The 26,058-nt window shown below is 41.0% G+C and overlaps 1 protein-coding gene across 4 annotated transcripts in view; it reads left to right on the top strand.

The window, feature by feature from the left end:
* The window catches only part of ST6GALNAC5 (ST6 N-acetylgalactosaminide alpha-2,6-sialyltransferase 5), a 215,778-nt gene that overhangs the window by 85,107 nt on the left and 104,613 nt on the right, over window positions 1-26,058 (top strand). Inside the window, exon 2 of one of the 4 annotated variants that reach the window (XM_033916582.1) lies at window positions 3,165-3,279. The exons of the other annotated variants lie outside the window; for them this stretch is intronic. Coding sequence (XP_033772473.1) covers window positions 3,223-3,279 — 57 coding nt within the window. The 5' untranslated portion in view covers window positions 3,165-3,222. The remainder of the gene's footprint in view (window positions 1-3,164; window positions 3,280-26,058) is intronic. 4 annotated transcript variants of the gene reach the window in all.

The following is a 26,058-nucleotide window of genomic DNA, read 5'->3' as shown; positions in this document are numbered from 1 at the left end:
TCCAATGATCGACCACCCTTTCGGTGAAGAAATACTTCCTGACGTCGCCATGAAATTGCCCGCCTTTGATTTTCAGCGGATGACCTCTTGTGGTCGAAGGTCCTTTAAGAAAGAAGATATCGTCTTCCACCTCGATGCGGCCCGTGATATATTTAAAAGTCTCAATCATGTCCCCCCTCTCTCTACGCTCCTCGAGCGAGTATAGCTGCAGTTTATTCAGTCTTTCCTCATATGGGAGGTTCTTGAGTCCCGAGACCATCCTGGCCTTAACACTGAAGGATTCACACACATTTGACGTTCTTGCATTGGTTCTTGAAAATATTCAGTTTGCCAACAGATGAAAAATTGTTAGAACATCAGCAGACGATGATTTCAACTTTGTGAAAACCTCTCTGTAATTGTACAGTATGATGATGATAACAAAGATAAAGATGAAGATACAAATGATGAATTAGGCAAGTACCACTTCTAATACAGATGACAAAGACAATAATGATGATAAAGTATTCTTTGCTAGTCAAGTGTTTCAGAGATTCCATTGATCAAAATCTGCAGATCCCAATCAGAAGACATCAGTAATATTGCAACCTGGCCTTATTTGAGGGACTTTTTTTAAAAATCAGATTGAACAATCTCTTTTCTGCTAGTGCAGTTTTTAAACAAGTTTTTTAGCTGTGCTGGATTAATGGCTCACAAGCGCACTCACAAGAATGTGTTGGGGACATAAACATTAATAATAGTGGCATTCAATTAGGCAATAATTTTTTTTTACTTTCACATAAGTAATTTTTTAATGTGTTCTTCGCTGTACTTTTACTTTCAATTGAGTATTAAATATACATTTATTTTTTACTTTTACTTAAGTACCTTGACCTAATACTTTGATCAACCTTGGAAATAGGAGATCATGGATGGGGAGAGAGGCATCTCTTACCAGGTACCTTAAGTTGTAAGACTCTGGTGTATTCAGCCTTAATAAATGTTTAGTGGTGCATCTTGAGTCCTCTTGATCAGGTTTGTTGCCTCACTATTATGCAAATTATATGAATAATACAGTTTGTGCAATTTTGAGTTGGAGTTTGGTTTTAAGCAAGTGCAAACACACAAGGCCCTGGATTATTTATAACTTTTTAGTAATATTTTTGTACAGTCCACATAAGCAACTTTACAATAGTGTATCCTAGATAGTAGAAATGATTGTACTACAAGATAAAAGGTTGTTATCTCATAAAAACATAATAATAGCCATACTGGGTCAGACCATAGTCCAGTATTCTTTTTCCACAGTGGCTAATCCAGGTCACAAGTGCTTGGTAAAAAACCCAAATAGGTAGCAACATTTCATGCTACCGATCCAGCAGCAAGCATTGGTTCCCCCCATTGCCTGTCTCAATAGCAGACTAAGGGCCTTTCCTCCAGGAACTTGTCCAAACCTTTTTCAAACCCATATATGTTAACCGCTGTTATCCTCTGGCAATGCATTCCAGGGCTTAACTATTCAAAAGTATTTCCCTGTAACTTCATCAAGTGTCATCAACTATCAGTTTTTGCACTTCAGGGAACTATATCCTCTGCATTTTGAGGACCTTTGATAAAATATCTTCTGCTGTTTGATGTTTGTGGCTCTGGAATACCCTACATTAAGTTGTGACACTCAATTTTTTTGTGTGATCTATGTGTTTAAATAATGTCCATTCCTGATTTAAAGTTTTAACCTTTGCCACCAATTATTTTAGCTTCTTTTTAACTAATTTCCTCATTTTTATTACAGTCACCGTTTTGAAAATTAAATGCTGCTAGAGTAGATTTTCTGTAGCGATGTCAAACATGATATCAGCTCAAATTTGATCATATTATGATCACTGTTTCTCAGTGGACCCAACATCATTACCTCTCGTGCTATGCTCTGCATTCCACTAAGGACTAACTCTGAAACAGTTTCTCCTCTTGATGGTTTCTAGACCAATTGCTCCAAGAAGCAGTCATTCATTACATCTAGTAATTTTATCTCTCTAGCACACTCTGATGTTATATTTATCCAGTCAATATTGGGGTAATTGAAATCACAAGTCATAAATATGTTTAAGTAATATAAATAACCCTATCCAGTAAAAAAGGAAACACCCATTTATTTTCCAACATGAAAAATGTGAAGAAAAAAGCCACAGATTAAACAAAAGTGTGGTCTAATTTTAAAATACAGACCAAATCACACGCTATCATAAGCAAAACAACTCCACAATCAATAATAACATACTGGTATAGAATTGCTTGATTTATTCAACAATGATGATAATAGCTATGCCCAGTCCATACATTTGAGAAAAAATAAATCCCCACAGTACTAATTACAAAAACAACCATTCAAAATAGTCAAAATAAATTTTCTCTTATCTTTCTTTTTTTGCTTATTCTCACAAACAATACTGTGGTACTTGTATCAATTCACCTGTCCAATTTGCCAGCTCCCCTAATCTCTGTAAGCATTTCTTCATCAGTCTGCTCATTCTGTCCTGAGGGACTGAGAGACTTTAATTTCTTTAACAGCAGGAAGGATTTTTTACTATCTTATTTACTTGATTTACCATAGAAAGTTGATTATCCACCTCTACACCAAGAATACAAAAAGAGAGTTCAAAAGTAAATGTATTATTTCCAATGAGGTAAAAAAAAAAAAAACCTCTTTACCCAAAATATCCTTGGCTAGACCTAACCACGAGAATTTTGTTTCCTCTTAGTTAAGCTATAACTAAAAAGTCAAAGGCCACTGCTCTATAACCTCTAAATATTGCTGAATACTTCTAACCGTGCTGTGGTTATCTTTAGGTACCATCATTAACACTGTGATAGCATCTGCATATATAAATGATCAAATCTTCAATCAATCAAGGACAATCCCTAGAATTAACCAAAGTGGGTGAAAGAGGTGATCCCTGTAGGACACCACAAATAGGTTTAGAAAAATCAGACAAAACCCTCTGCATTTTCATTCTGATTTGAAGACTACATGTAGTCAAGAAAACCTTTAAAACAATTTAACACGGCACCCTGAATACAAAATCTAATAATATTAATAGTAAATCAAGTCTAATGATTCTTCTGGGAAATGAATAATGCAACTTGTGGTCAATCTAATTGGGTGTACTATTCTGTTCCTTGGGCAGGTACCATGTGGCTTGAGGCTCTTGGGAAACCTTTCTTAAAGAAGTTGGAGCTGTATAAATGGTGGCACTCTTCCACCTTCCTCCTCCTTCACATCTTGCATTCACTTCTATGCAGGTACCTTTCCAAACTTTAATCCAAAGCCCTCCAAACATACTCCCTGTATTCCTGTAGGCCCCCCACCCCATAGGCTGACCCTGTCATACCTAAAGCAATTTTTGATGGTCTAATGGAATGGTGTGCTGTGATACTTAATTCTTTGTACCCCTTGCTGCTCTGGGTTCCAAATGGTACTCCTGACCCCTAGTGGTAGTCTCACAATACTACCACTAGGGGGTTACAGGTGCCATTTTGAAGGGTAAGGGTGATTAGAGATCACTCTATACCGTTCCACAGGACCACTAGGGATTTCTTCAGGTAGGTTTAAGGGGTGGCCTTTGGGGGTTGAGGTCCTTGAATGAAGGTTTTAAGAAAGGAAGGAGGCCTTGGCTAGAAAAGATCATGTATGGGGTTGGAGGGTCTGTTGAGGGGGAAGAGGGAGCTATTTATACAGCTCAAAGATGGTGCCTCGGAAAATTATGCAGTGTTCTAATGCAGTGGTTCCCAACCCTGTCCTGGAGGACCACCAGGCTAGTCGGGTTTTTGGGATAGCCCTAATGAATATGCATGGAGCAGATTTGCATGCCTGCCACCTCAGTTATATGCAAATCTTTCTCATACATATTCATTAGGGCTATCCCAAAAACCCGACTGGCCTGATGGTCCTCCAGGACAGGGTTGGGAACCACTGTTCTAGTGGACCAATGTTCCTAGGTTGGAAAAATATTGCTAGCTTTTGTTGCTTTAATTTATGTGCATAATAGTAAATTGCTTTGCATACATATGCATTCTTTGCATCTCATTATTATGCAGCCCACAGTGAGTTACACTAACTTGCATTACATTAAAATAATATATTAAATCAGAAACCTCCAATGAAATTTTAGAACAACATCACAAAATAACATTTTGTTTATTGTGGACATCAAAAGGTATAACTTATAAAGTAACAATTGCTACAAATCCTTATTGATATTGATTTTGCATAGCTATATATATTAAATGCAACTCATTTCAAAGAAATTTTCATAGGAATGTATATTAGAAAATCAAAACATTATAGAATTACTTAAGTGGAACATTTCAGGAGAGCAATTGCCTTCTGGTCATTCTTCATAGTGGTTGTTAAAATTGAAATAAAGCATGATTTTGCCATTTAACATGTGAGGCAAACATAGGGGTCCTTTTACTAAGGTGCGCTAGTACGTCTTAGTAAAAGGACCCCATAGTATAATGATCATTTATCGCATATTAGTAACTTCCCATTCCTCTTAATAAACATGTTCAATCACTCTTCTGACAGTTGACTATGTTGGCATAACATTTCTCCCTTTGACTTGAGCTTACATTACAGAGAGCATCATTCTTTCAGCCTCTTTGGTTTCATGTCCTTGTTGGTTTGTCTGAATTTTTCATTGTTTCCCCAAGTGATAATCAATTCATTCAGTATTATTCATCAACATGTCAAGACTAAGCAATAACTCTGATAATAAGAGATATACAAAGATTCTAGAAGCCTCAAGGACAATACACTACATATCTTGCAAAGGATCAAAATGTAATCTCCTCATATTTCCAGGCATTAACCCATATGAAAACATTCTACTACTATTTATTATTTCTATAGCACTACCAGTTGTACACAGTGCTGTACATTAAACACGCAAGTGACAGTCCCTGCTTGAAAGAGCTTGCAATCTAAGTTATGACAGACACAAAAGGCATAGGGCCGATCAATATATGGTGTTCATGAAGGGACAAACAAGGGAAAAAGAGGTAGTGAAGGTAGAGGCTACAGAGGGAATGAGAACAGATATAGTGTATTACAGGCTGAAAGAATTAGAACCTAAACACAGCTTCGAAAAAGTGCTTTGAATACCACCTGGATTTGAATACTGCTGGGGGCTGGAGCCTGGCATACCAATTCAGGCAGGTTGTTCCAGGCATACGGTGCAGCAATACAGAAAGGGTGGAGTCGGGAGTTGGCAGTAGGGGAGATGGGTACATACAAGAGAGACTTACTCAAAGAACAAGTTCACAGGGCAAGAGATAAGAGAGGACAGGTATTTAGGAGCTGCAGAGTGAGTACACTTGTAGGTCAGTAAGGGGAATTTGAACTATGTGCGGAAGCAGACAGGGTGATTCAATGAGAGGGGAAACATAATGCGTGACTACATAGGATAATTTGTGTTAGAGTCTGGGGCAGCATAAAGGGGTTGGTTGAGAGGGGTGGGTGTTCCTCCTAATCCAACCACCCTGCCTCAGATACCTGCATTGCTCCTTCCTGGTGGTTTAGTGCCCCCTCCCTCCCCAACAACTCAACATGAACCAACTTCCACACCCATAGTTCAAAAGATATCTTTGGTGGTCTAGTGGTTCCGCCCCTTGACTGAAACCCCTTTCCTCATATTAAAAAAATGAAACCGCTGGTGTCTAATAGCACCAGCCCACCCAAACCCTCCTCCAGCCCAGCCCAGCCCACCATGCTCACTCCTGCCTCTGGCACCACCATCTTGAAAAATGGTGCATCCTAGAGATGCACTGGATAGGGCCTGCCGCCATGAAAGGGAATGTCACTGTACCAATACTATGGAACATCCTTCCCATCTCCTTGTGTTCAGAACCATCCAGTGATAAATTTAAGGCCCAACTGATAACATACTTATTCTGCAATGCTTCTTCTCAGCCACACTAATAAAGTTTCCAGTGTAATCTCCTGCAGCGCACAGCTGATTATAAGGAGAGGGTTGGAGTCTGGATGATGTGGATGCTTTCACTCTACCACAATTGTTAACTTTCTTTCTCTATCTATGACTATCTTGTTTTATTATGTAAGGCACTTAGAAGGTTCTACCTATGAGTGGGATATCAACTAATAAATAAATATGAAACTTTTATGCAAATTTTCCCCGCTATGTTGGCATCTTTCAAAGAAAGTAGGTGCATACTTTCCTTTATGGAATAAGCCTTCTTGGTGCCTAGAATTAGGTACATTGTTATGGAATTGCCCCCATAGTGCTGCTGAAAAATCGACAGATGGGGACACTGAGGCCCTGATTCTATAAACGATGCCTAATATGTAGGCACTAAGGAGTGCAAGTGTAAATCATAAGTGCCATTTATAGAATTATGCCTAGCAGCACCTAAAGCGGTCTTAGGCATGTTGAAACTGGCACCCCCAGACCAGTTGGTGATTTTGGATCGTTAAAACCCATGATTCATTTGGAGAATCGCCCAGCAATGATAGAGAATAGAACAGAGTGTTTGTCTTAATATTAATGACTTCATTGTAATACCATTTTAATATTAGTTAATAACCTCATTGTACTATATTTCCATAGCAGAGTCAGAGGCTGCTAGGAAGCTTGGAAAAGACCATGGTGAGGCATTGAAATCGTAGGCACACTCTATGTCATTATTTTCATGGTCTAAATGAGGTTGCCTATGTCAAAACGTGCCCAAGATCTGCCCACAATCTGCCCCTAACCACACCTATTTTCTAGTACGCGCCTTGGAGTAGACACTTACCTCAAAGTGGTAAGTGCATACCAAGTTAGGCGTCTACCAACTAATTAATTATTGTGATTTTCAATTAACAGTGACGATTAATGCTTTTAAAATAATTAACACACACACACCCCTTCTACAAAAGTACGTAAGAGGTTTTTAGCACCAACCGGCACGCTGAATGCTATATGCTGCTCCGACACTCGTAGGAACTCTAAGACCATTGGAGCAGTGGAGAGCATTCAGCATGCCGGTCGGTGCTAAAAACCTCTGCTGCACTTTTGTAGAAATGGGGAGGGGGTGTTAATTATTTTAAAAGCATTACTCGTCACTGTTAATTGAAAATCACAATTACATAATAAATTAGTTGGTAAACGCCTAACTTGGTATACACTTACCACTTTGAGGTAAGCGTCTACTCCAAGGCGCCTATTAAAAACCTCTTCTGTGCTTTTGTAAAAGGGGAGTGGGGGATAAGTTAGGTGCTAAGATCAGCCAGGCGCACCAATCCAAGCACCTAACTTTAGGTGTCTTATATAGAATCGGGACCTGGATGTATATGTCCCTTTGAAAATTGACCCAATCTGTTGCTAATATTAAGGCATTATCCCTTAAAAGTACATAAGGAGCATTGACTTGATGAAGGGTGTATAATTCTGTAAAACATTCGTCACAAATGTGAATGTTAGTCCAGTAAATTACATATCATCCATCACTTATTTGTTCACATTTATTTCTGTTGATCTGTTTATAAGCAAAACTAAAAGCTAATTAAAATAGAAGAGGATGAATTTGCATGTCTTTGGTACACACAAACACATTGTTTTAAATAGCTTTCCATTCTAATAGGCTTACACTGTTCATAAAACAACCTCAAAGAAATAAATGTAGAATGTTAATGAAGGAGGTCGGAAGAAAAATGTTGTCTCTTAAATGCGTAACTCTTGAAAACAGCCTTCTTGTTTCTTCCAGCCTAAATCTTGAAGATTAGAAGATAATGAGGCCAATGTTCAGCTCCCTGCTGATAGCATTACTCCTTGATATAAAAAGCCTGGACCTGTGTGAGTCTTCAGTTTGAATACCTGGTTATTTTTAAGCTAGCTAACACGTGGAGGGCCATTTTCAAAAAGGACCTCTAAGTCTGACTGGGATGTTTCCCGCTAAACGTCCAAAGTCAGAATCACAGGAATGCCCATTTTTAAATAGGACATCCAAAACCCTACTTGGACGTCTTGGCTGCCAAAATGTCTAGATTGCCAGGACATCTAGCTTTATTCACCATTTTCAACCACAAAACTGTCCAAGTTAGAAATATCTAAATCAGCATCATTTAGTTATGGGAGGGGCACTGCTGTGAACTTCTCACTATATACCCCTTATAATTTATGGTGAGACATCCAAAACTCCCCCAAAACCTACTATACCTACCTGTCTACCACCCCAATAGCTCTTATGGCTACAGGTAGCACCTACAATATATGGCAGTATAGTAGGATTTTGGTGGGCTCATACTTAACACCATAGATGATGTGGTTAGAGTGTCTTATGGATCTGGCTCCTCCTCCTCTCTATGGTTCACTAGCTCACCCATCTGGCTACTTAAGACAACTGTGTGATGCTCTACTAGGATTTCCTATATTAGGTGCTACTGTTGTAGAGACAGGTATGCACTCTTTCATTCAGATTCTTTTAGGGGTAAGAGGGGTCAGTTACCACTGGGGGGAGTATGAGTGTGTGTGGGGGGTCATTACTCAATCCCTGCAGTGGTCATCTGGTCAGTTTCGGTAACTAATCTCCATGAGATCAGTCACTGGTGATATCAGTTGGCATATGCGCAGAATAGTCCACGGAAAGAGGCATAAATGGTGTGCATGTGCTGGGAAAAGCTACTCCGTAGGCGCACATATCATGGGGTATGGATTGCATGGGTGGATAGGAGGAGTAGAGAACTACCTGCAAATGATATGTGTCAGTCATAGTCATGCCAGTGCTACTGGATGGAAGGGAATTGAGGGAAGGGTAGGATCAGTCTTCAGCTTTCAATGAGCATGTGCATAAGATGCGCCTGGAACAAATGGTAAAAGAGCCGACAAGAGGCAACGCCACCCTGGACTTGGTACTAAATGGCCTCACGGGTCCGACAAAAGAAGTAGAAGTTACGGTACTGCTGGGGACGAGCGATCACAATGTGATCAGCTTTAAGCTTGACATCGGGAATAGAAAACGTGCCAAAACCTTAACCAAAACCTTAAACTTTAAAAAGGGCAAATACGATCGCATGAGAGCCATGGTGAAACAACGACTCAAGAAAAAGTTGGACAAACTTGAAACGGTAGACCAGGCTTGGTCACTACTGAAAAATACTATCACAGAAGCACAAAATCTCCACATTCCGAGGATCTCCAAAGAGGGGAGAACAAAAGGTAAGGGAGAACCGGCATGGCTTACCATACATGTGAGGGAAGCTATAAAAGAAAAGAAGGACTCTTTCAAAAAATGGAAACACATGAAAACAACCGAAGCATGGAAAAAACATAAAGACGATCAGAAGAAATGTCACAAGGCGGTGAGGGATGCCAAAAAGGACTATGAGGAAAAAATAGCGCAAGAGGCCAAAAACTTCAAACCCTTCTTTAGATACGTGAAAGGGAAAAAACCCGCAAAAGAGGCGGTGGGACCCCTGGATGACCAGGGAAGAAAAGGGTACATCAAGGAAGATAAACAAATTGCAGACAAACTAAATTCCTTCTTTGCGTCCGTCTTTATGGAGAAGGATACCGCAAAAATACCAGAAGCAGTGAAAGTGTTTAGTGGAGTAATAGAAGACAGCCTCACCACAGTTGAAGTGGAGTTGGACCAGATATACTACCAGATCGACAAACTTAAAAGTGACAAATCCCCTGGACCGGATGGAATTCACCCGAGAGTCTTAAAGGAATTGAAGGTTGAAATCGGAGAGTTATTGCAAAAATTTGCCAATCTGACAATCAGAACTGGACAGATACCAGATGACTGGAAGATAGCGAACGTCACGCCAATTTTCAAAAAAGGATCGAGAGGGGAACCGGGCAACTACAGACCTGTGAGCCTTACGTCTGTCCCTGGAAAGATGGTTGAAGCACTGATCAAGGATAGCATAGTCCGGCACCTAGATACACACAACTTGCTGAAACCCAGTCAACATGGGTTCAGGAAAGGGAAATCATGTTTAACGAATTTACTTCAATTTTTTGAGACCGTGAACAAGCAAATTGATAGTGGAATGCCGGTGGACATAATATATTTGGACTTCCAGAAAGCATTCGACAAAGTTCCACATGAAAGACTTCTCAGGAAACTACAAAGCCATGGAATAGAGGGAGATATACAAAGGTGGATAGGCAAATGGCTGGAAAACAGAAAGCAGAGAGTGGGCATAAATGGGAAGTTCTCAGACTAGGAGAAAGTGACTAGTAGTGTGCCCCAGGGCTCGGTTCTTGGGCCGATCCTATTTAATATTTACATCAATGACCTGGAAGACGGAATATCTAGTGAGATCATTAAGTTTGCAGACGACACAAAGCTATGCCGAGCAATCAGATCGCAGGAGGATAGCGAGGAACTCCATAGCGACTTGTATCAGTTAGAGAAATGGGCAGAGCAATGGCATATGAAGTTCAACGTGGAGAAATGCAAAGTAATGCATCTAGGTAGTAAGAATAAGGAACACGAGTATAGAATGTCAGGCGCAACTCTGGGTAAGAGCGAACAAGAAAAGGACCTCAGTGTACTGATAGATAGGACCCTGAAGCCATCGGCACAATGCGCGGCAGCGGCAAAGAAAGCAAACAGAATGTTAGGCATGATAAAGAAAGGAATCACGAGTAGATCGAAGAAAGTCATAATGCCGCTTTATAGAGCAATGGTCAGACCACACTTGGAATACTATGTCCAACATTGGTCTCCCAACATAAAGAAGGATATAAAACTGCTGGAGAGGGTGCAGAGACGAGCAACAAAGCTAATAAGAGGTATGGAGAACTTGGAATATGAGGAACGACTCAAGAAACTGGGACTGTTCTCCCTTGAGAAGAGGAGGCTGCGAGGGGACATGATCGAGACGTTCAAAATGCTGAAAGGCATCGATAAAACAGAGCAGGAAAATAAATTATTTACATTGTCCAACGCGACACGGACAAGAGGACATGGTTTGAAGCTAAGGGGGGACAAGTCCAGGACAAATGTCATGAAGTTCTGCTTCACGCAGCGAGTGGTAGACGCCTGGAATGCTCTCCCAAAGGAGGTTATTAAGGAATCCACTGTGCTAGGATTCAAAGGCAAATTAGATGCACATCTCCTTACGAGAGGCATAGAGGGATATGGGTGTATACCTGACTGGGCCTCCGCGTGTGCGGATCGCCGGACTCAATGGACCATGTGTCTGATCCGGAGATGGCAGTTCTTATGTTCTTATGTTCTTTAATTCATGCTCTTTTGAAATTTTTTACCCATTACTATCATTTATGGGGTTTGGGGTTTTTTTTAAAAAATTCTTTATTCATTTTTTAATCTTACAACAAGTGTACAAATAATAAAACATTTGAAATTAAATACATTTATGTTAATAGTATGTTTTCTTTTCATTTTTATCATAAGCCACATCCAGATACATATGCTTGAGATGCGCTTTTCACAGTACTGGCACCTCCAGACCAGTCAGTGATTTTGGGTCGTTAAAACCCGACGCTTCATTTGGAAAATCACCCGGCAATGATAGAGAATAGCCTGGAGTGCTCATTTTAATATTAAAGATCTCATTGTAATTCCATTTTAATACTACATTTGCATGGTAAAGTCAGAGGCTGCTAGGAAACTCAGAAAAGACTCGGGTGGTAAAATACTGGTATGCTAAACTTCCTGGAACTGGTTTAGCGACTATCATTAAAGGCAAGGTGAGTTTTGAGAATCCGGCCCTAAGACACTTCCAAAAGAGGTCTAACCCCAAACGTCTAACTTCTGTCCAGGACATTTTACAAAAGGTTTGGTTATCCCAACAAGACGTTCATAGAAACATAGAAATAGACGGCAGATAAGGGTCACAGCCTATCTAGTCTGCCCACCCCAATGACCCTCCCCTACCTTTCTCTGTGAATAGATCCCACGTGTCTATCCCATTTGGCCTTAAAATCAGGCACGCTGCTGGCCTCAATAACCTGAAGTGGAAGTGTAGCCTGACCAAAGCATGCCCATAAGATGCCCCTTAACATGCCCCTTTGGTTGCATAGTGAATTAATCATCTCACTATACATCCAGGAAAATAGTTTTGATCATCAGCACTTGGACAACCCGGTGATTAGGACATCCAAGTGCTGACTTACAGTTTTCTGGACATTTTATATTTTGATCATGCCCCTAATAGACATTTAAGTCAATATTCATCACTTAAGCAGCTATGGGCTAGTGCATAAAGGATTGGATTGGATTTATTGCATTTGATATACTGCTTGAACATAGGTATTAAGCAGTTTACAATACTAAATATAGACATTGAGTTACTCTCTCTGTCCCTAACGGGCTCACAATCTAATTAAGCATACAAGAAAATACATCACTAGCATTATGGAGATATATAAAAAGAGGGAGGAAAAGAAAGTACCAGAACTGTGGCAGAACGAGACCTGGGAGTAATCATTACTGAAGATATGAAGGCAGCCAATCAGGTGGAGAAAACCTCATCTAAAGCTAGACAAATGCTGGGTTGCATCCGGAGAAGCTTTGTCAGCCGAAAGCCCGAGGTGGTGATGCCGCTGTACAGGTCCATGGTGAGACCACATCTGGAGTACTGTGTACAGTTTTGGAGGCCACACTATCGGAAAGATGTGCTAAGAATGGAATTGGTTCAACAACTGGCCACCAAGATAGTCTCAGGGCTCAAGAATGTCACTTACGAAGAACGACTAGGTAAGTTGCACTTTTACTCTCTCGAAGAATGCAGAGAGAGGGGTGACATGATAGAGACGTTCAAATACGTTACTGGCCGCATTGAGGTGGAAGAAGATATCTTCTTCCTTACAGGCCCTACGGCGACAAGGGGGCATCCACTGAAAATCAGGGGCGGGAGATTCCATGGTGACACTAGGAAGTACTTCTTCACCGAAAGGGTGGTCGACCATTGGAATGATCTTCCACTTCAGGTAGTTGAGGCCAGTAACGTGACTGACTTTAAGATCAAATGGGATCAACATGTGGGCTCACTTCAAAGAGGAACTTAGAGGGAGGGTTATTTGAGTGGGCAGACTTGTTGGGCCGTAGGCCCTTTTCTGCCGTCATATTCTATGTTTCTGTGGAAAGTAAAGAACATTGAAGGCAAAGGGGAAAAACCCTCAAGATCCAAGAAAATGAATATAATAATAATAATAATAATAATAACACCTTATATACCGCAATACTGTTAAGTTCTATGCGGTTTACAATAGATTAAGCGAGTTACAAATTGATTGAATTTAAGAGGGGGGAAAAGGAGAGTTAATAGGACTGGAAATGCGTTGTTGAGGAGAAAGAGATTAATATTATGGTTACATTTTAAGGAAAGATAGAATAGTTAAACTAACAATCTAAATTTATCAATATCAGGAAAACGAGAAAAATTAAAAATTAAACTAAACTCTAGACAGTTTATAGTTCTGAGTTTCATTCCGGCCCAATAGACAGAATGCCTCAACTTATCATCCAAGAAAGGCTAGCGCCAGATACAATATTTAGCTAGAGTTCTCAAAAATTAAAACTTACATTTTCCTTTCTCAGTGCTAACAACAGAACCTTTAAGAGATTTAGGGCTCCTTTTACTAAGGTGCGCTAGTGTTTTTAGCACACGCAGCAGATTAGTGTGGGCTAACCCCACGCTATGTGGCTGAACTAACACTAGCTCAATGCTGGCGTTAGCGTCTAGCGCACGCGGCATTGTAGCGCGTGCTACTCCGTGCGGTAAGAACATAAGAATTGCCACTGCTGGGTCAGACCAGTGGTCCATCCTGCCCAGCAGTCCGCTCCCACGGTGATCCTTAGGTCAAAGACCAGTGCCCTAACTGAGAATAGCCCTTCCTGCATATGTTCTGGTTCAGCAGGAACTTGTCTAACTTTGTCTTGAATCCCTGGAGGGTGTTTTCCCCTATGACAGACTCCGGAAGAGCGTTCCAGTTTTCTACCATTCTCTGAGTGAAGAAGAACTTCCTTACGTTTGTACGGAATCTATCACCTTTCAATTTTAGAGGGTGCCCTCTCGTTCTCCCTACCTTGGAGAGGGTGAACAACCTGCCCTTATCTACTAAGTCTATTCCCTTCATTACCTTGAATGTTTCGAGCATGCCCCCTCTCAATCTCCTCTGTTCAAGGGAGAAGAAGCCGAGTTTATCTAATCTTTTGTTCTACGGCAACTCCTCCAGCCCCTTAACCATCTTAGTTGCTCTTCTCTAGACCCTTTTGAGTAGTACCGTGTCCTAACGCAGCTTAGTAAAAGGAGCCCTTAGTTATTCCTTTGCTTTTAAATTAAAAACAAATTCTGGAATGCTTTACCGCTTACATTAAGAAGTTTAGGTTCTTCTGCTTTATTCCAGAAAGTTCTGAAAACTTTTTTGTTTGCTAAACATTTTGGAAATTAACTATTTCAGTCTACTTTTTCTTGTCAAATTTATCTATTATGTTTTACATTATTGTAATCAGAGTTGAGCTCCTCTTGGTTGATGACTCGGTCTATAAAACTAAGTTTTAGTTTAATTTAGAGACATGTGTTAATGGACTTTGGATGGATCCATAGTGAAGATGAAAGAGAATAGGTTTCAACAGTTTCTGGAAGGAGGAGTAAGAAGTCATGAAGTATGGAATTCCAAAGGCAGGGACCTGAATATGAGAAGGCTCTTTTCCTTGTTGTTTGACATTATATCATTCTAGGACCTGGGATTTCAAATTGGTCATGAAAGATGATGTCGGAGTTTCTACTGGGTTGATATTTGATTCATTTTTTTATGTAGATAATCAGGAAGTAAAAGATGCCAGGCTTTGAAAACTAGGCAAAGTAGCTTGAATTCAATCCGTTTAAACAACTTAAACAGAATCGGAGGTGGTCGCCAAAAGTGTGCACCTGTTCAGGAATCTAGCTGCAGTGTTTTGAATTAGCTGTGGGCCTGATAGATTAGCTATGCTTGACTCTAGAAATAACGTGAAACAGTAATCTAAGTGACTCGTAATGAAGGGCTCCTTCTAAAAAGCTGCGGTTAGTAATTCTCCCGTGACAAACGTGGCAAATGCCCATTTAATTCTTATGGGCATTTGCCATGGGAGAATCACTTCCACAACTTTTTTAAAGGGGCCTAAAGATACGGAGAGATATTTATGTGATCTCGTTTTATGCGTTAACCCCGGCCACTTAAGTGCGGAATATCAGCTCTTAAGCGGCCAACCTGCTGACTCCGCCCCCCCCCCCAAGATAGCCGACTTTGTGTTTGGCGCTAACTTCACGTGTTCACGCCGTGCGTAGCCCCTCCAGTTCAATTTATTTAATATACCCGCAGATAAAACCAAAGGTAAATCTAAGTGGTTTACAATAAAAAGTGTTGGTTTTTTTTGTAAAGTAAATATAAAAATTAAATAGGGTAGGGATCATAAAATACAGTTTAAACAATCAAACCAGCAAGGAAATATGAGGAACTCTGAGGAATTGTATGAGTGTCGGAGTTTTTTTTACCGCCGCGGGTCAGTGCTAAATGCTAGCGTGGCTTCGTTAAAGGAGGGTGTAAGTGCCGCTGAATATTAGTGGCTATCCCTGCCCAAGCAACTTAACCAGTCAGCAGCCAGCTAATCATTGTGAATATCAGCCCAATAATAATAAAAATACTCTTAGCAAAGCTATGCTTTTCATTTTGCACTTTGTTGAGCTCTTCAAATCATCTACAAGGGAAAAAGAGAAGTGTGCGCTTCTACTCAGGATGCAAGCAAAAACATGTCTGGCCAGGACGGCAGCATTGATCGTGTAGTCCAAGCAGTCGCCGCTTCAGTCTGCCACTTTGCAACAAGTAAATTCCAAGTACCACAATGAGCCTTCAAGGAGTAGAACAACCAGTATCCTGCATCCAGGCAGAGATCTATTGACCACAATACCAATGCTCACTTACCTGTCTTAAATAATTTGTGCAGACGCTTCTCTGAACTCTCTTTTTGCCATGTTCTCGTGGCCATATTAATTGCACAAAATATAGCTGAGTGAAGAAGAAAAACCCAATCAATAATAATAACAACCCAATCTTCTTTTTTACACTGGATATTAATAGAATACTGATGTTTCAAACTACAAAATGATAATGACTCAGATATATTGTAGAGCAGGGCTGCCCAAGCCCAGTCCTCGAGATCTACTGGCAGGCCAGGTTTTCAGGATATGCACAATGAATATCCATGAGAGAGATTTGCCTGCACTGCCTTCTTGGTATGCAAATCTCTCTCGTGCATGTTCACTGTGGATATCCTGAAAACCTGGCCTGCCAGTAGATCTCAAGGACCGGAGTTGGGCAGCCCTGCTGTAGAGAGTAGAGACAACCATGAAGAAAAAAAGGCCACAGTATCCAGGGGACTTCATCAAACTTTAGAAAATGACAGGAGGACAAATTTGTCCCCGCCCCCGCAGGAACTCAATTTCCCCGTTCCATCCCCGTGAGCTGTCCCTATCCCTGCCCATTCCTGTAAGCCAGGGGTAGGGAACTCCAGTCCTCGAGAGCCGTATTCCAGTCAGGTTTTCAAGATTTCCCCAATGAATATGCATGAGATCTATTTTGCATGCACTGCTTTCAATGCATATTCATTGGGGAAATCCTGAAACCTGACTGGAATACGGCTCTCGAGGACCAGAGTTCCCTACCCCGCTGTAAGCTCTGCCTTAACCGCATGAGCCTCAGACGCTTATGATTTTAAAGTGTTTGAGGCTTGCACAAAAGAGGACGGAGCTTTCAGGAACGGGACAGGGACAGGAAAAGAACTCGCGGGAACGGGACGGGGAAAAATTTGTCCCCATGTCATCCTCTACTTAGAGCCTCCCTCCTGAAACTATCATAAGCCCTTACAAACTCCAAAACGGTATATTCAAATTTGTATTGTCTGTACCTACAATCATTCTTACTAGGGCTCCTTTTACAAAGGTGCGTTAGGGCCTTAACGCGCTAAATTGCCGCGTGCACTAGACCTAAAATCCTGCGTGCGCTGAAAACGCTAGCGCACCTTTAGTAAAAGGAGCCCTTAATATCTGAAACAATAAAGAGGCCAAATAATCTCCAGTGCTGCAAGATCATTTCAAACAGAAAAGAGGATGAGTCCATATTATCCTCAAAAATATTCTCCATCTTACTGCCGGCTTTAATCACAGCTCCAGTTCCATTCTAATGTCTAAAATTGGATTATTATTATTATTATTATTGATCATTTCCTTCACAAAGAATATATCTGTGTTTTTTTACACCAGTCTGAAGGTTCCTCCTCCACGTCATGACTCCTAGAATAGAAGTCTCTGTATAATCTATCCTCCAATACAATGTAGTATAGTAAGGATAGCAGGATGGACAAAATAAAGGCAGTTAATAAATTCCAATGAATAAAATGGAATTTGCTTTATACAGCATAGGCAGGCTTAGCATTCAGTGCTTTATAACTTGAAACAGCCAACAACACGAGTGGTATATTACACAGTAATTAGGGATTCTATTTTTAGGGGTTTATAAATTGTAAATAGAGGTATTTACTTCCATTTAATTAGTGGCTCTTTGATGTACAAAATTAGCACATTTATCAGTGCTTTTGTGGGCCAGATGTTGCTGCTAGGTTCCTTTGCTGCTGGAATAAAATACTTACATTTAATTAGCTGAGGAGTCATCAGTGTGGAATAGGAACAAATAAGGGGGTGGGGGGAGAGAGGAAGCAGAAGGTGAGAGTATTAGGAAAGTGAGATGGTTTTGTTGTCTACCCAATAAATACCGATTTGGGATATTTAAACCAGATAGATTTTTTTTCTCAGTTCAAACTTAAAATCAGAAGACCTCGTTATAAGCCAGACAATTAGAAAACACACCTCTCCCCAAAGATCCTCAACGTCATCCAAGTAGTGAAAATATTTTGTGTTTTCTTATAAATAATGTGCTCTATTTTGTATAATTTTTGCATATGTTGTTTCTCTTTGCATAAAAGAAAGGAAATTGGAAATTGATACCTGTTGACATGGGGGACAAAGTTTGTCCCTATCCCTGTGGGGACTGTCTCCATCTCTGTCCTACCCCTGCGATCTCTGTCCTTATCGGCACAAGCCTTGAAAACTTTAAAAACTTGTGTTCAAGGATTGTGCAGATGAGGGCAGAACTCGCAGGGAAGGGGCAGGTCAGAGCTCGCGGAGACAGGGTGGGATGGAGACAGATTCCTGCGGGGACGAGGACAAGCTTTGTCCCCATGTCATTCTCTACATACAAATATACCGACATCAGTAATACATAGCTAGATGTATGAGCATTGTTTTATGAGCTTTAGCTTAAAAAATTAGCAATTTCTTTTATTTGAAAACTTTTTTTTTTTTTTTTAGTATAACAGGATATCAATGTATGTCACAGCAGGGTACAGAACCTTCTGGAAGGCAACAATCCTCTCTATATGTACAAGCAAACCCATTAAATATCATCAAATCCAAATATATATCACTTATCCATTAACAAAGTTCTTGCATAGAACAATCACAGAGCTCGCTACTACCACACCATTCATAGGCACGACTAGCGTGCGTGAAAAAGTGCAACCAAGTAGTGCAAAAATCAACTCTGGTCTCGCGCCATGCTAGTCAGCTTTTTCAAAATGCCGGCGTCTTGCTTTGGCGCGTTGTGGTAGCACTGGAAGGAACATTTAAGTTCCTGAAACCTTGCCGTGGTTGAAACCACCTACGAGGTTTACCATCGATTGCAGTAACTTCCTTCACCTTAGCGCTACATGAACTCCTGCTGAAACGAGGCTCACTGTGTCTTGTTTTTTGCCTTTCATTTTTGAGGCGGTTGTGACTGTTTTCATGCACTGCAACGGCGTGATTTATGATTTTTGCCATCAATTGTTCCACTATTTTTCAGTTCTAAAATAAGTGATTTTTTTGCACTATTCAGTTTGCACTTTATTCAGCACAGTGTCGTGCCCTATGATGTGTGTGGTAGTGGTGAGCTCTGTTGTTTGCCTTTGAGGGGCATTCTTTTGCCTTCTCTGTTAGCTTAGCTCCAACACCGAGGGCACGCAACACAAAAAAATTTAGTATTGTCTTCATCGTTTATTTAAAATTGGTTTTCGGTGTTTTGTGCCTGGAGGCTTGTCTCTTGCCATAGCTGCTCTTTTTGGCATCTTTAAGTCCCTCCTAACTAAACCATGTCAGTTCTACCATGATATCGTCAAAAAACATGGAAAAGAAAAGCAAAAGAAATGGATCTTGATTGATAGAATTAAGAAAAAAATGGCAGTGTGTAGGAAAATCTAAAGAGGTTCATAAGACATAAGCTATGGTCCACCTAAACCTAGTAGTCCGTCAACATGGTGGCCAATATAATAAGAAGGATCAAGAAAGAAAACAAAGCAAAAATCCATAGAAGATCAGGGAACACAATGCTTAGCGGAAATTGTTACATTTGCAAACCAGAGGGGCCATGTCTGAGCTTTGGCAGCGGGAGGATCATTGGTCAGAAAAAAAAATAAATTAAAAAATAGCATGTCACATATTCACAGACCCTTATTGGCATCCCCATCATTCAACCCTTCATCTGAATGCACTATAATAGGAAACCTGTATGGGAGAGGAATGGCTACGGCCTGTAATGTGACCTGGCAAACTAGCTATACATTACTTTGTTTTGTTTTGCTTTGCTTTTAAAATTTATGCTGCTGCTCAGATCTCCAAGGTACAGGGAGTTTGGTTCCTCGGTTGCACTATAAGACAATCTCCTTCTTACATCTTCTGAAGAGTACCCATTCCCCCATCCAACTATGCTCTTCACGTCTCCAAGGGTGGGCCACCCTATATGAGGGTTGATGCTGAAAGGTTCTCAGCCCAGCCAACCAACTTCCTAAATTCCGAGTTTTATTTTTGCCACTGTAGCTGAAAAGAGTTATCTTATTTCGTTTTAAAAAATGAAATTCTGTGTTTCTCATTGTTTCAGATCATTGATTGACCCATGTCCACGTTATGTCTTCTTTTGGTTGGCTGAGAACTTTTCAGCATCCCCTGGTAGTGTGAAGAGGGTTCAGTCTTGTGGAAACCAGCGCTGAGATTGTGATGTCATATGCCTCATTCCACCAATAAGAGCCAAGCTTATCAGTGATGTTACAAGGGCTTGATTGTCCTATACTGTACTTAGCTCACTGCTAATACATATGAGGGGGTCGCTGAAAAGTTCTCAGCCCAAACAACTAAACTTGAGTACAAATGCTTGATTGTAAAACCGCTTAGATAATCTTGATAGGCGGTATATAAAAAAAACCTAATAAACTTGAAACTTCTGAATTCTGAGCGTATTTTGCACTGTAGCTGAAAAGAGTATTATCATATTTGGTTAAGTGCCAATTTGCAGAAACGAAATTCTATGTTTTGACTTTGTTTTAGATCATTGATTGAACCATATCCATGTCATTCTCGCTTGGGTTGGGGTTGAGATACTTTTCAGCACCCCCCACACCTTGGCTAAGGGATGACAACTCCCTTCTTCTCATCAGTTATCAGAAGAAACTCTTCTGTTTTTGCTCCCCAGTGCCCCACATCAGGTCAAAATAGCAGTGATTATTTGGTCTTTCAAATGTTATTTTGAGATTGTTGTGGTTGTTTTTTTTTAAATTTGTAATCCTTGACCTTGGTTCTGAAATGATAAATATTTTGTCATGCCTTTAGTCCTTGACCTTGATTGTGAAATTATGTTGAATGATGTTTTTGTCATGCCTGACTTCCTTCTGTTAACTTTCATTGTGTCGGAGATGTTTGCTATATTTAACTTGTTATTAGAGGCCTTGCTATAGACTCCTGATCATGCAGAGTAAGTGGGAAACAATTTTTCATTTATTCTTGTGAACTTGCTTTGAAGTGTGGCAATATATCTAAGGCCTCTAATAAGAGATTCTGCCTTTCATTGTCTGGCAACAGATTTAGCTATTTGATATACGTAATCGAATCATCTTTGCAATCTCTCATAGTCATATGGTGGAGTTTGGAATGTACTTTCAGGTCAAGGTATTAAATCAATAAAAAAAATTCACTTTGAGGGTTTTCCACTCTTATTTGTATAAATTTTTTCTTAACAGTTTACAGTCCAAAAAGAAAGAAAAGTTTACTCTAGAAAAAAAATGCACCATTTAACCTTGGTTACTGTCAATGGCCTTGTCTGCAACTTGCTTTTCCCTAATGAGGTATGGCCTATCGAGCAATTGATTTCTAATATTACCATCATCCATTCCTGTGCTAGGCACACCATCCTTTCCCAAATAGAGCTTCCCTGGCACCCAGACTCTCTTGGCAAAGGTGTGACCACACGATCCAGGCTGAATCCAGTGCCATTTCCATTAATGAATCTACTTCATCTTCTAGTCTATCGTTGTGGGAGGAGCTGGTGACAAAGCTTTAGTTTGAAGGTCTGGTCTTATGTGGCCATATGAACCACAGCTCATGTCACTCGGTGTCTCACGATGGCCTACATATTCCAACAGTGAAACAGCTGTGGCTAGCTGTGTAAGCTAGCATGTTTCATGTGCGGGTCTTCGGGAACGGAATAAGTTTCTGGGATATTTACGACATAGTAACATAGTAGATGACAGCAGATAAAGACACCAATGGTCCAACCTGATTCAATCTAAAATTATTATTTTTTTCCTTCTTAGCTATTTCTGGGCAAGAATCAAAGCTCTGCCTGGTACTGTGCTTAGGTTCCAACTACTGAGTTTCCGTCAAAGCTCACTCCAGCCCATCTACACACCCTCCCAGCCATTGAAGCCCTCCCCAGCCCATCCTCAACCAAACGGCCATGTACAGACACAGACCATGCAAGTCTGCCCAATACTGGCCTTAGTTCTTCAATATTTACTATTATTTACTGATTCTAGATCCTCTGTGTTCATTCCCACGCTTTTATGAACTCCGTCACCGTTTTCCCTCTCCCGCACCTCTCTAGGAGCGCATTCCAGGCATCCACCACCCTCTCTGTAAAGTAGAATTTCCTTACATTGCTCTTGAGTCTACTACCCCCTCAACCTCAAATTATGTCCTCTGGTTTTACCATTTTCCTTTACTCTGGAAAAGATTTTTGTTCTACGTTAATACCCTTCAAGCACTTGAACGTCTGAATCATATCTCCCCTGTCCCTCCTTTCCTCTAAGGTATGCATAGTCAGGGCTTCCAGTCTCTCCTCATACGTCATTTTGGCGCAAACGTCCTATCATTTTCGTCTCCCTCCTCTGGTCCGCTTCAAGTCTTCTTACGTCCTTCGCCAGATATGGTCTCCAAAACTGAACACAATACTCCAAATAGAGCCTCACTAACGACCTGTACAGGGGCATCAACACCTTCTTCCTTCTACTGACTACGCCTCTCTTTATACAGCCCAGCATCCTTCTGCAGCGGTCACCACCTTGTCACACTGTTTTTTCATCTTTAGATCTTTGGACACTATAACCCCAAGGTCCCTATCCCCATCCGGGCATATCAGCCTCTCACCTCCCAGCATATATGGTTCCTTCCGATTTACTAATCCCCAAATGCATTATCTCTTCTGTAAGATGAAACACGGGACTTGATCTATAGTTTTTTGATGTGAGGCACTTGTAGCCTCTTTGTAATTTTAGGAGGCTTTACATTATCATTATTATGTTTTATTGATGTTCTTTTTTGTTGTAATGTATAGTGATTCTGTTTGTGCATATTGTGACCCACCTTGGGAAAGGCGGGGTATAAATAAATAAATGTAAATACAAAATTCTCTGCTCCTTTGTCTATCCATTGAGTTTTGTATGCTTTCTTTTTGCTTTTCCTTTTTTATTTTTTTTTTTGGGGGGGGGGGGTTTCGGAGCTGGGTCTTTCCATTTTCTTGCAGTACATATTCTTGCTGTCAGTATGTGATAATTAACCATCCTCTTTTCTATGCAATTTTGTGGCAGCAGAACTCTTGGAGGAGCCCCAAAGCATAAGAGCCTCACCAGGAGGTAAATTCTCATCAGTCATTTGATTACAGATCTTGCCAATCTCTTTTCAGAAGGCAGAGCCCATAGCATATGCTCAAGTGTTCCATTTCCCCATATCCACTTCCATCAAAGATCAGGAATGGTCTATTTGAGCTGACTAGGAACAATAGTATTTTATGCCGTGCATCCATATGGCACTGTATTTATCAATTATTTGTCAATTATTATTCCCATAATTCTGTTATTGACTTTCCAACCAGGCACCTTAAATATTTCACTGCCTCTTGTTACAGTTTGACATAATTACATGGTGAGGCCAGTCCCTTTAGCCAGTGATTCCCAACCCTGTCCTGGAGGAACACCAGGCCAATATATTCATTAGGGCTAGCCTTGAAAACCCAATTGGCCTGGTGTTCCTCCAGGACAGGGTGTTGGGAACCACTGCCTTTAGCTGAACTTCAGGAAGGAGTGGCTAGTGGTTAAAGCTACAGCCTCGGCACCCTGAGGTTGTGGGGTTCAAACCCTGTGGCTGCTCCTTGTGACACTGGCAAGTCGCTTAGTTGGGGGGGGGGGAATTAAGGGGTCTTTTTACTAAAGCGTGCTAGCCATTTTAGTGTGCGCTAAAACGCTAATGCGTCCACAGACTATAATGGACGTGTTAGTGTTTAGCACATGCTAATATTTAGCATGCCTTAGTAAAAGGACCCATTAATCCCCCCCCCCCCATTGCCCCAGGTACATTAGGTAGATTGTGAGCCCTCCAGACAGACAGGGAAAAAATGCTTGAATACCTGTTGTAAACCACTTAGATAACCTTGATAGGCAGCATAAAAATACCTAATAAAATAAAAAGTATGAGAGCATCAACCAGAGAGAAGAGAAATAGAGAGAAGAAATGGTTTTTAAAGGAAATTAAGATATTCTTTCTTGGCTATGTTAAGTTTAAGATGGTGTTGGGAGAGCCAGGCCGAGACTAAGGACTAGAGTTTTGATGAAATTATGGTTTAGAGAGGTAGGCTTGACAGTGCGCATTACTCAAAGGGTACCAAAAGATGTGGGAGGAGATCAGAGCACTGAGGGAACGGGGGTAGAGAGGAAAAGAGAAAAAAAGGATCTAAGACAGAGCCGTGAGATAGATCTGTGTGGAAACCAAGGGCTTGTCAACAGGAAACACTCCCAGGAAGTGGTAACCGGGTCGACAAGGTAAGCAATGGAAGTAAGGAGGACAGATTGAGACTTCTTTTTTTTTTTTTTTTTTAAGTTCAAAAGTTTTTATTGATTTTAGCATATAAAAGTACAATAAATGTTAACAAGGCAAGATACATACAAGCTGCATCAATGTAAGGAGTCACAAAATATTATTAATATAATATAATACAGCAAGCAGACCCATGCCTATTTAGAAGGCGGAGAGTATCAGCACAACGCGCAGCCAGAAGTACATGTAGTATCCAAAACACAGAAAGAGCCATACACCTAAAGGAATGTGTGGAGAGAGCCAGGAGACATGTTCCAGGACTTGAACTGAATGCCATTAGCCTGTACTGCAGTAGTGAAAGGTCACTTGGACACACAAAGTCAGAGGCGTGAAGAAAGTAAAAGAAATTTATTCACAGCATGCATGTTGGACCCCTGAGCTTCAAGCTGGCTCAGAAGTGCCGAAACCAGGAAGTTACAGAGATATTTATTCATTTTTCTGGCTATACAACTGAATTCTAGAAAAAGCTTTTCACGTGTTACTTTTCTTAACACTCATTGGTTCTAAGCTCACACTAGCAGGTCACTAGCAGGACACTTATCTAACTCTTGCAGGTAAATGTACAGAAGGGCAGGGTACATCATGGCTCAAACTCTTATCTATTCAGCTTACAATGTGGTAAGGTAGGGACATACATTTTAGGCAGATGCAGTCAATAGATTATACACTGTTTTCAGCTATGTAGGCCAGAGCAATATTTTAAACAACAGTTAACTATTTCATGACCCTACATTCTGACCCTACATTCCCCCCTTTCAGGCTGGCGTACCTAAGGAGCCAAGCCTGACAAAATAAAGTTAGGGGTCAGGAAAGTCGGGGTTCCCAGTGGGTAAGGGACGATACTGGGAGAGGGCCAATGCAGCAGTGGAACGTTTGACAGCAGAGTCCATAGTTCAGTGGAGCAGCTTTATGGCTATGGGGACCACACAGGGCAGGCAGCAAAGGAGCAGAGAAGACAGGGCAGCAACCAGCAAGATGATCTTCAATGCTGAACCAGAGAGCAACCAGGAGCTGAAGGTACCAGAGATCCAGTCTGCAGTAAGGTCACGCTAGGTCTGGTCAGGAACATGAGCCAGTTTGGTGATACGATCCACATCGTTCTCAATCACTTTACTCAAGTTCAAGGCAGCAGTTGGAGAGGTTGAATTTATCACAGGCACAGCAGCTAGTAAATAGTCCAAAGCTAGACGATTCTGATAAATAGCAGTGCGCATTTTAGCATTCGCTCTGCCAATGGTACTCAAAGCTCGGGAGGTCTCATTGGTTATCAGTTCAAGTACAGCTTATAGACAAATAATGCAGTTCAGCATATAGATTGGGGTCCGATAGCCCCAGGTGTCATCCTCGGTCCATGTGGCAGGTCCATAAACAGCAATGATCCGTTCTGCAGGCCAGTCATCACCCCATTCACCTATTTTAAGGGAATTGGTGGAAGTAGACCGCTTTTGGCGACCTCTGGTGTTGAATACAGGGGCTCCCAGGTGTTCACCATCGGGAAGAAGCTGGGACGAATCATGCAAAGCACACATGTACCAGTCCATTAAGCAGGCAACCAAGAGTAGGCAAACAGATCACAGAGCCAGTATCAACTATCAGGAGCTGACCATAATTCATAGGAAGTTCCATTAAGCAGTGTCTGAAGGGCTGAAGACAGTGGGAAGCAACAATGGAGGTTCACAATGGCCCATCGTGAAGGTCGTGGACCTGACGTAAAAGTGAGGGTCTGTGAAGTCAGGTTTAACATGTCCAGCTGCATTGCCTCCCATAGCCACTGTTCTCCCATACCAGTCCCTCCTCATACAAAATAATTGCTAACATTAAGAGTCTGACCTATAGTTTCA

The sequence above is a fragment of the Geotrypetes seraphini genome, chromosome 12, assembly GCF_902459505.1.
Source record: "Geotrypetes seraphini chromosome 12, aGeoSer1.1, whole genome shotgun sequence".
Taxonomy (NCBI): Eukaryota; Metazoa; Chordata; class Amphibia; order Gymnophiona; family Dermophiidae; genus Geotrypetes; species Geotrypetes seraphini.
Note: the sequence above shows the minus strand (reverse complement) of the source record. Positions and strands in the feature narration are given on the sequence as shown.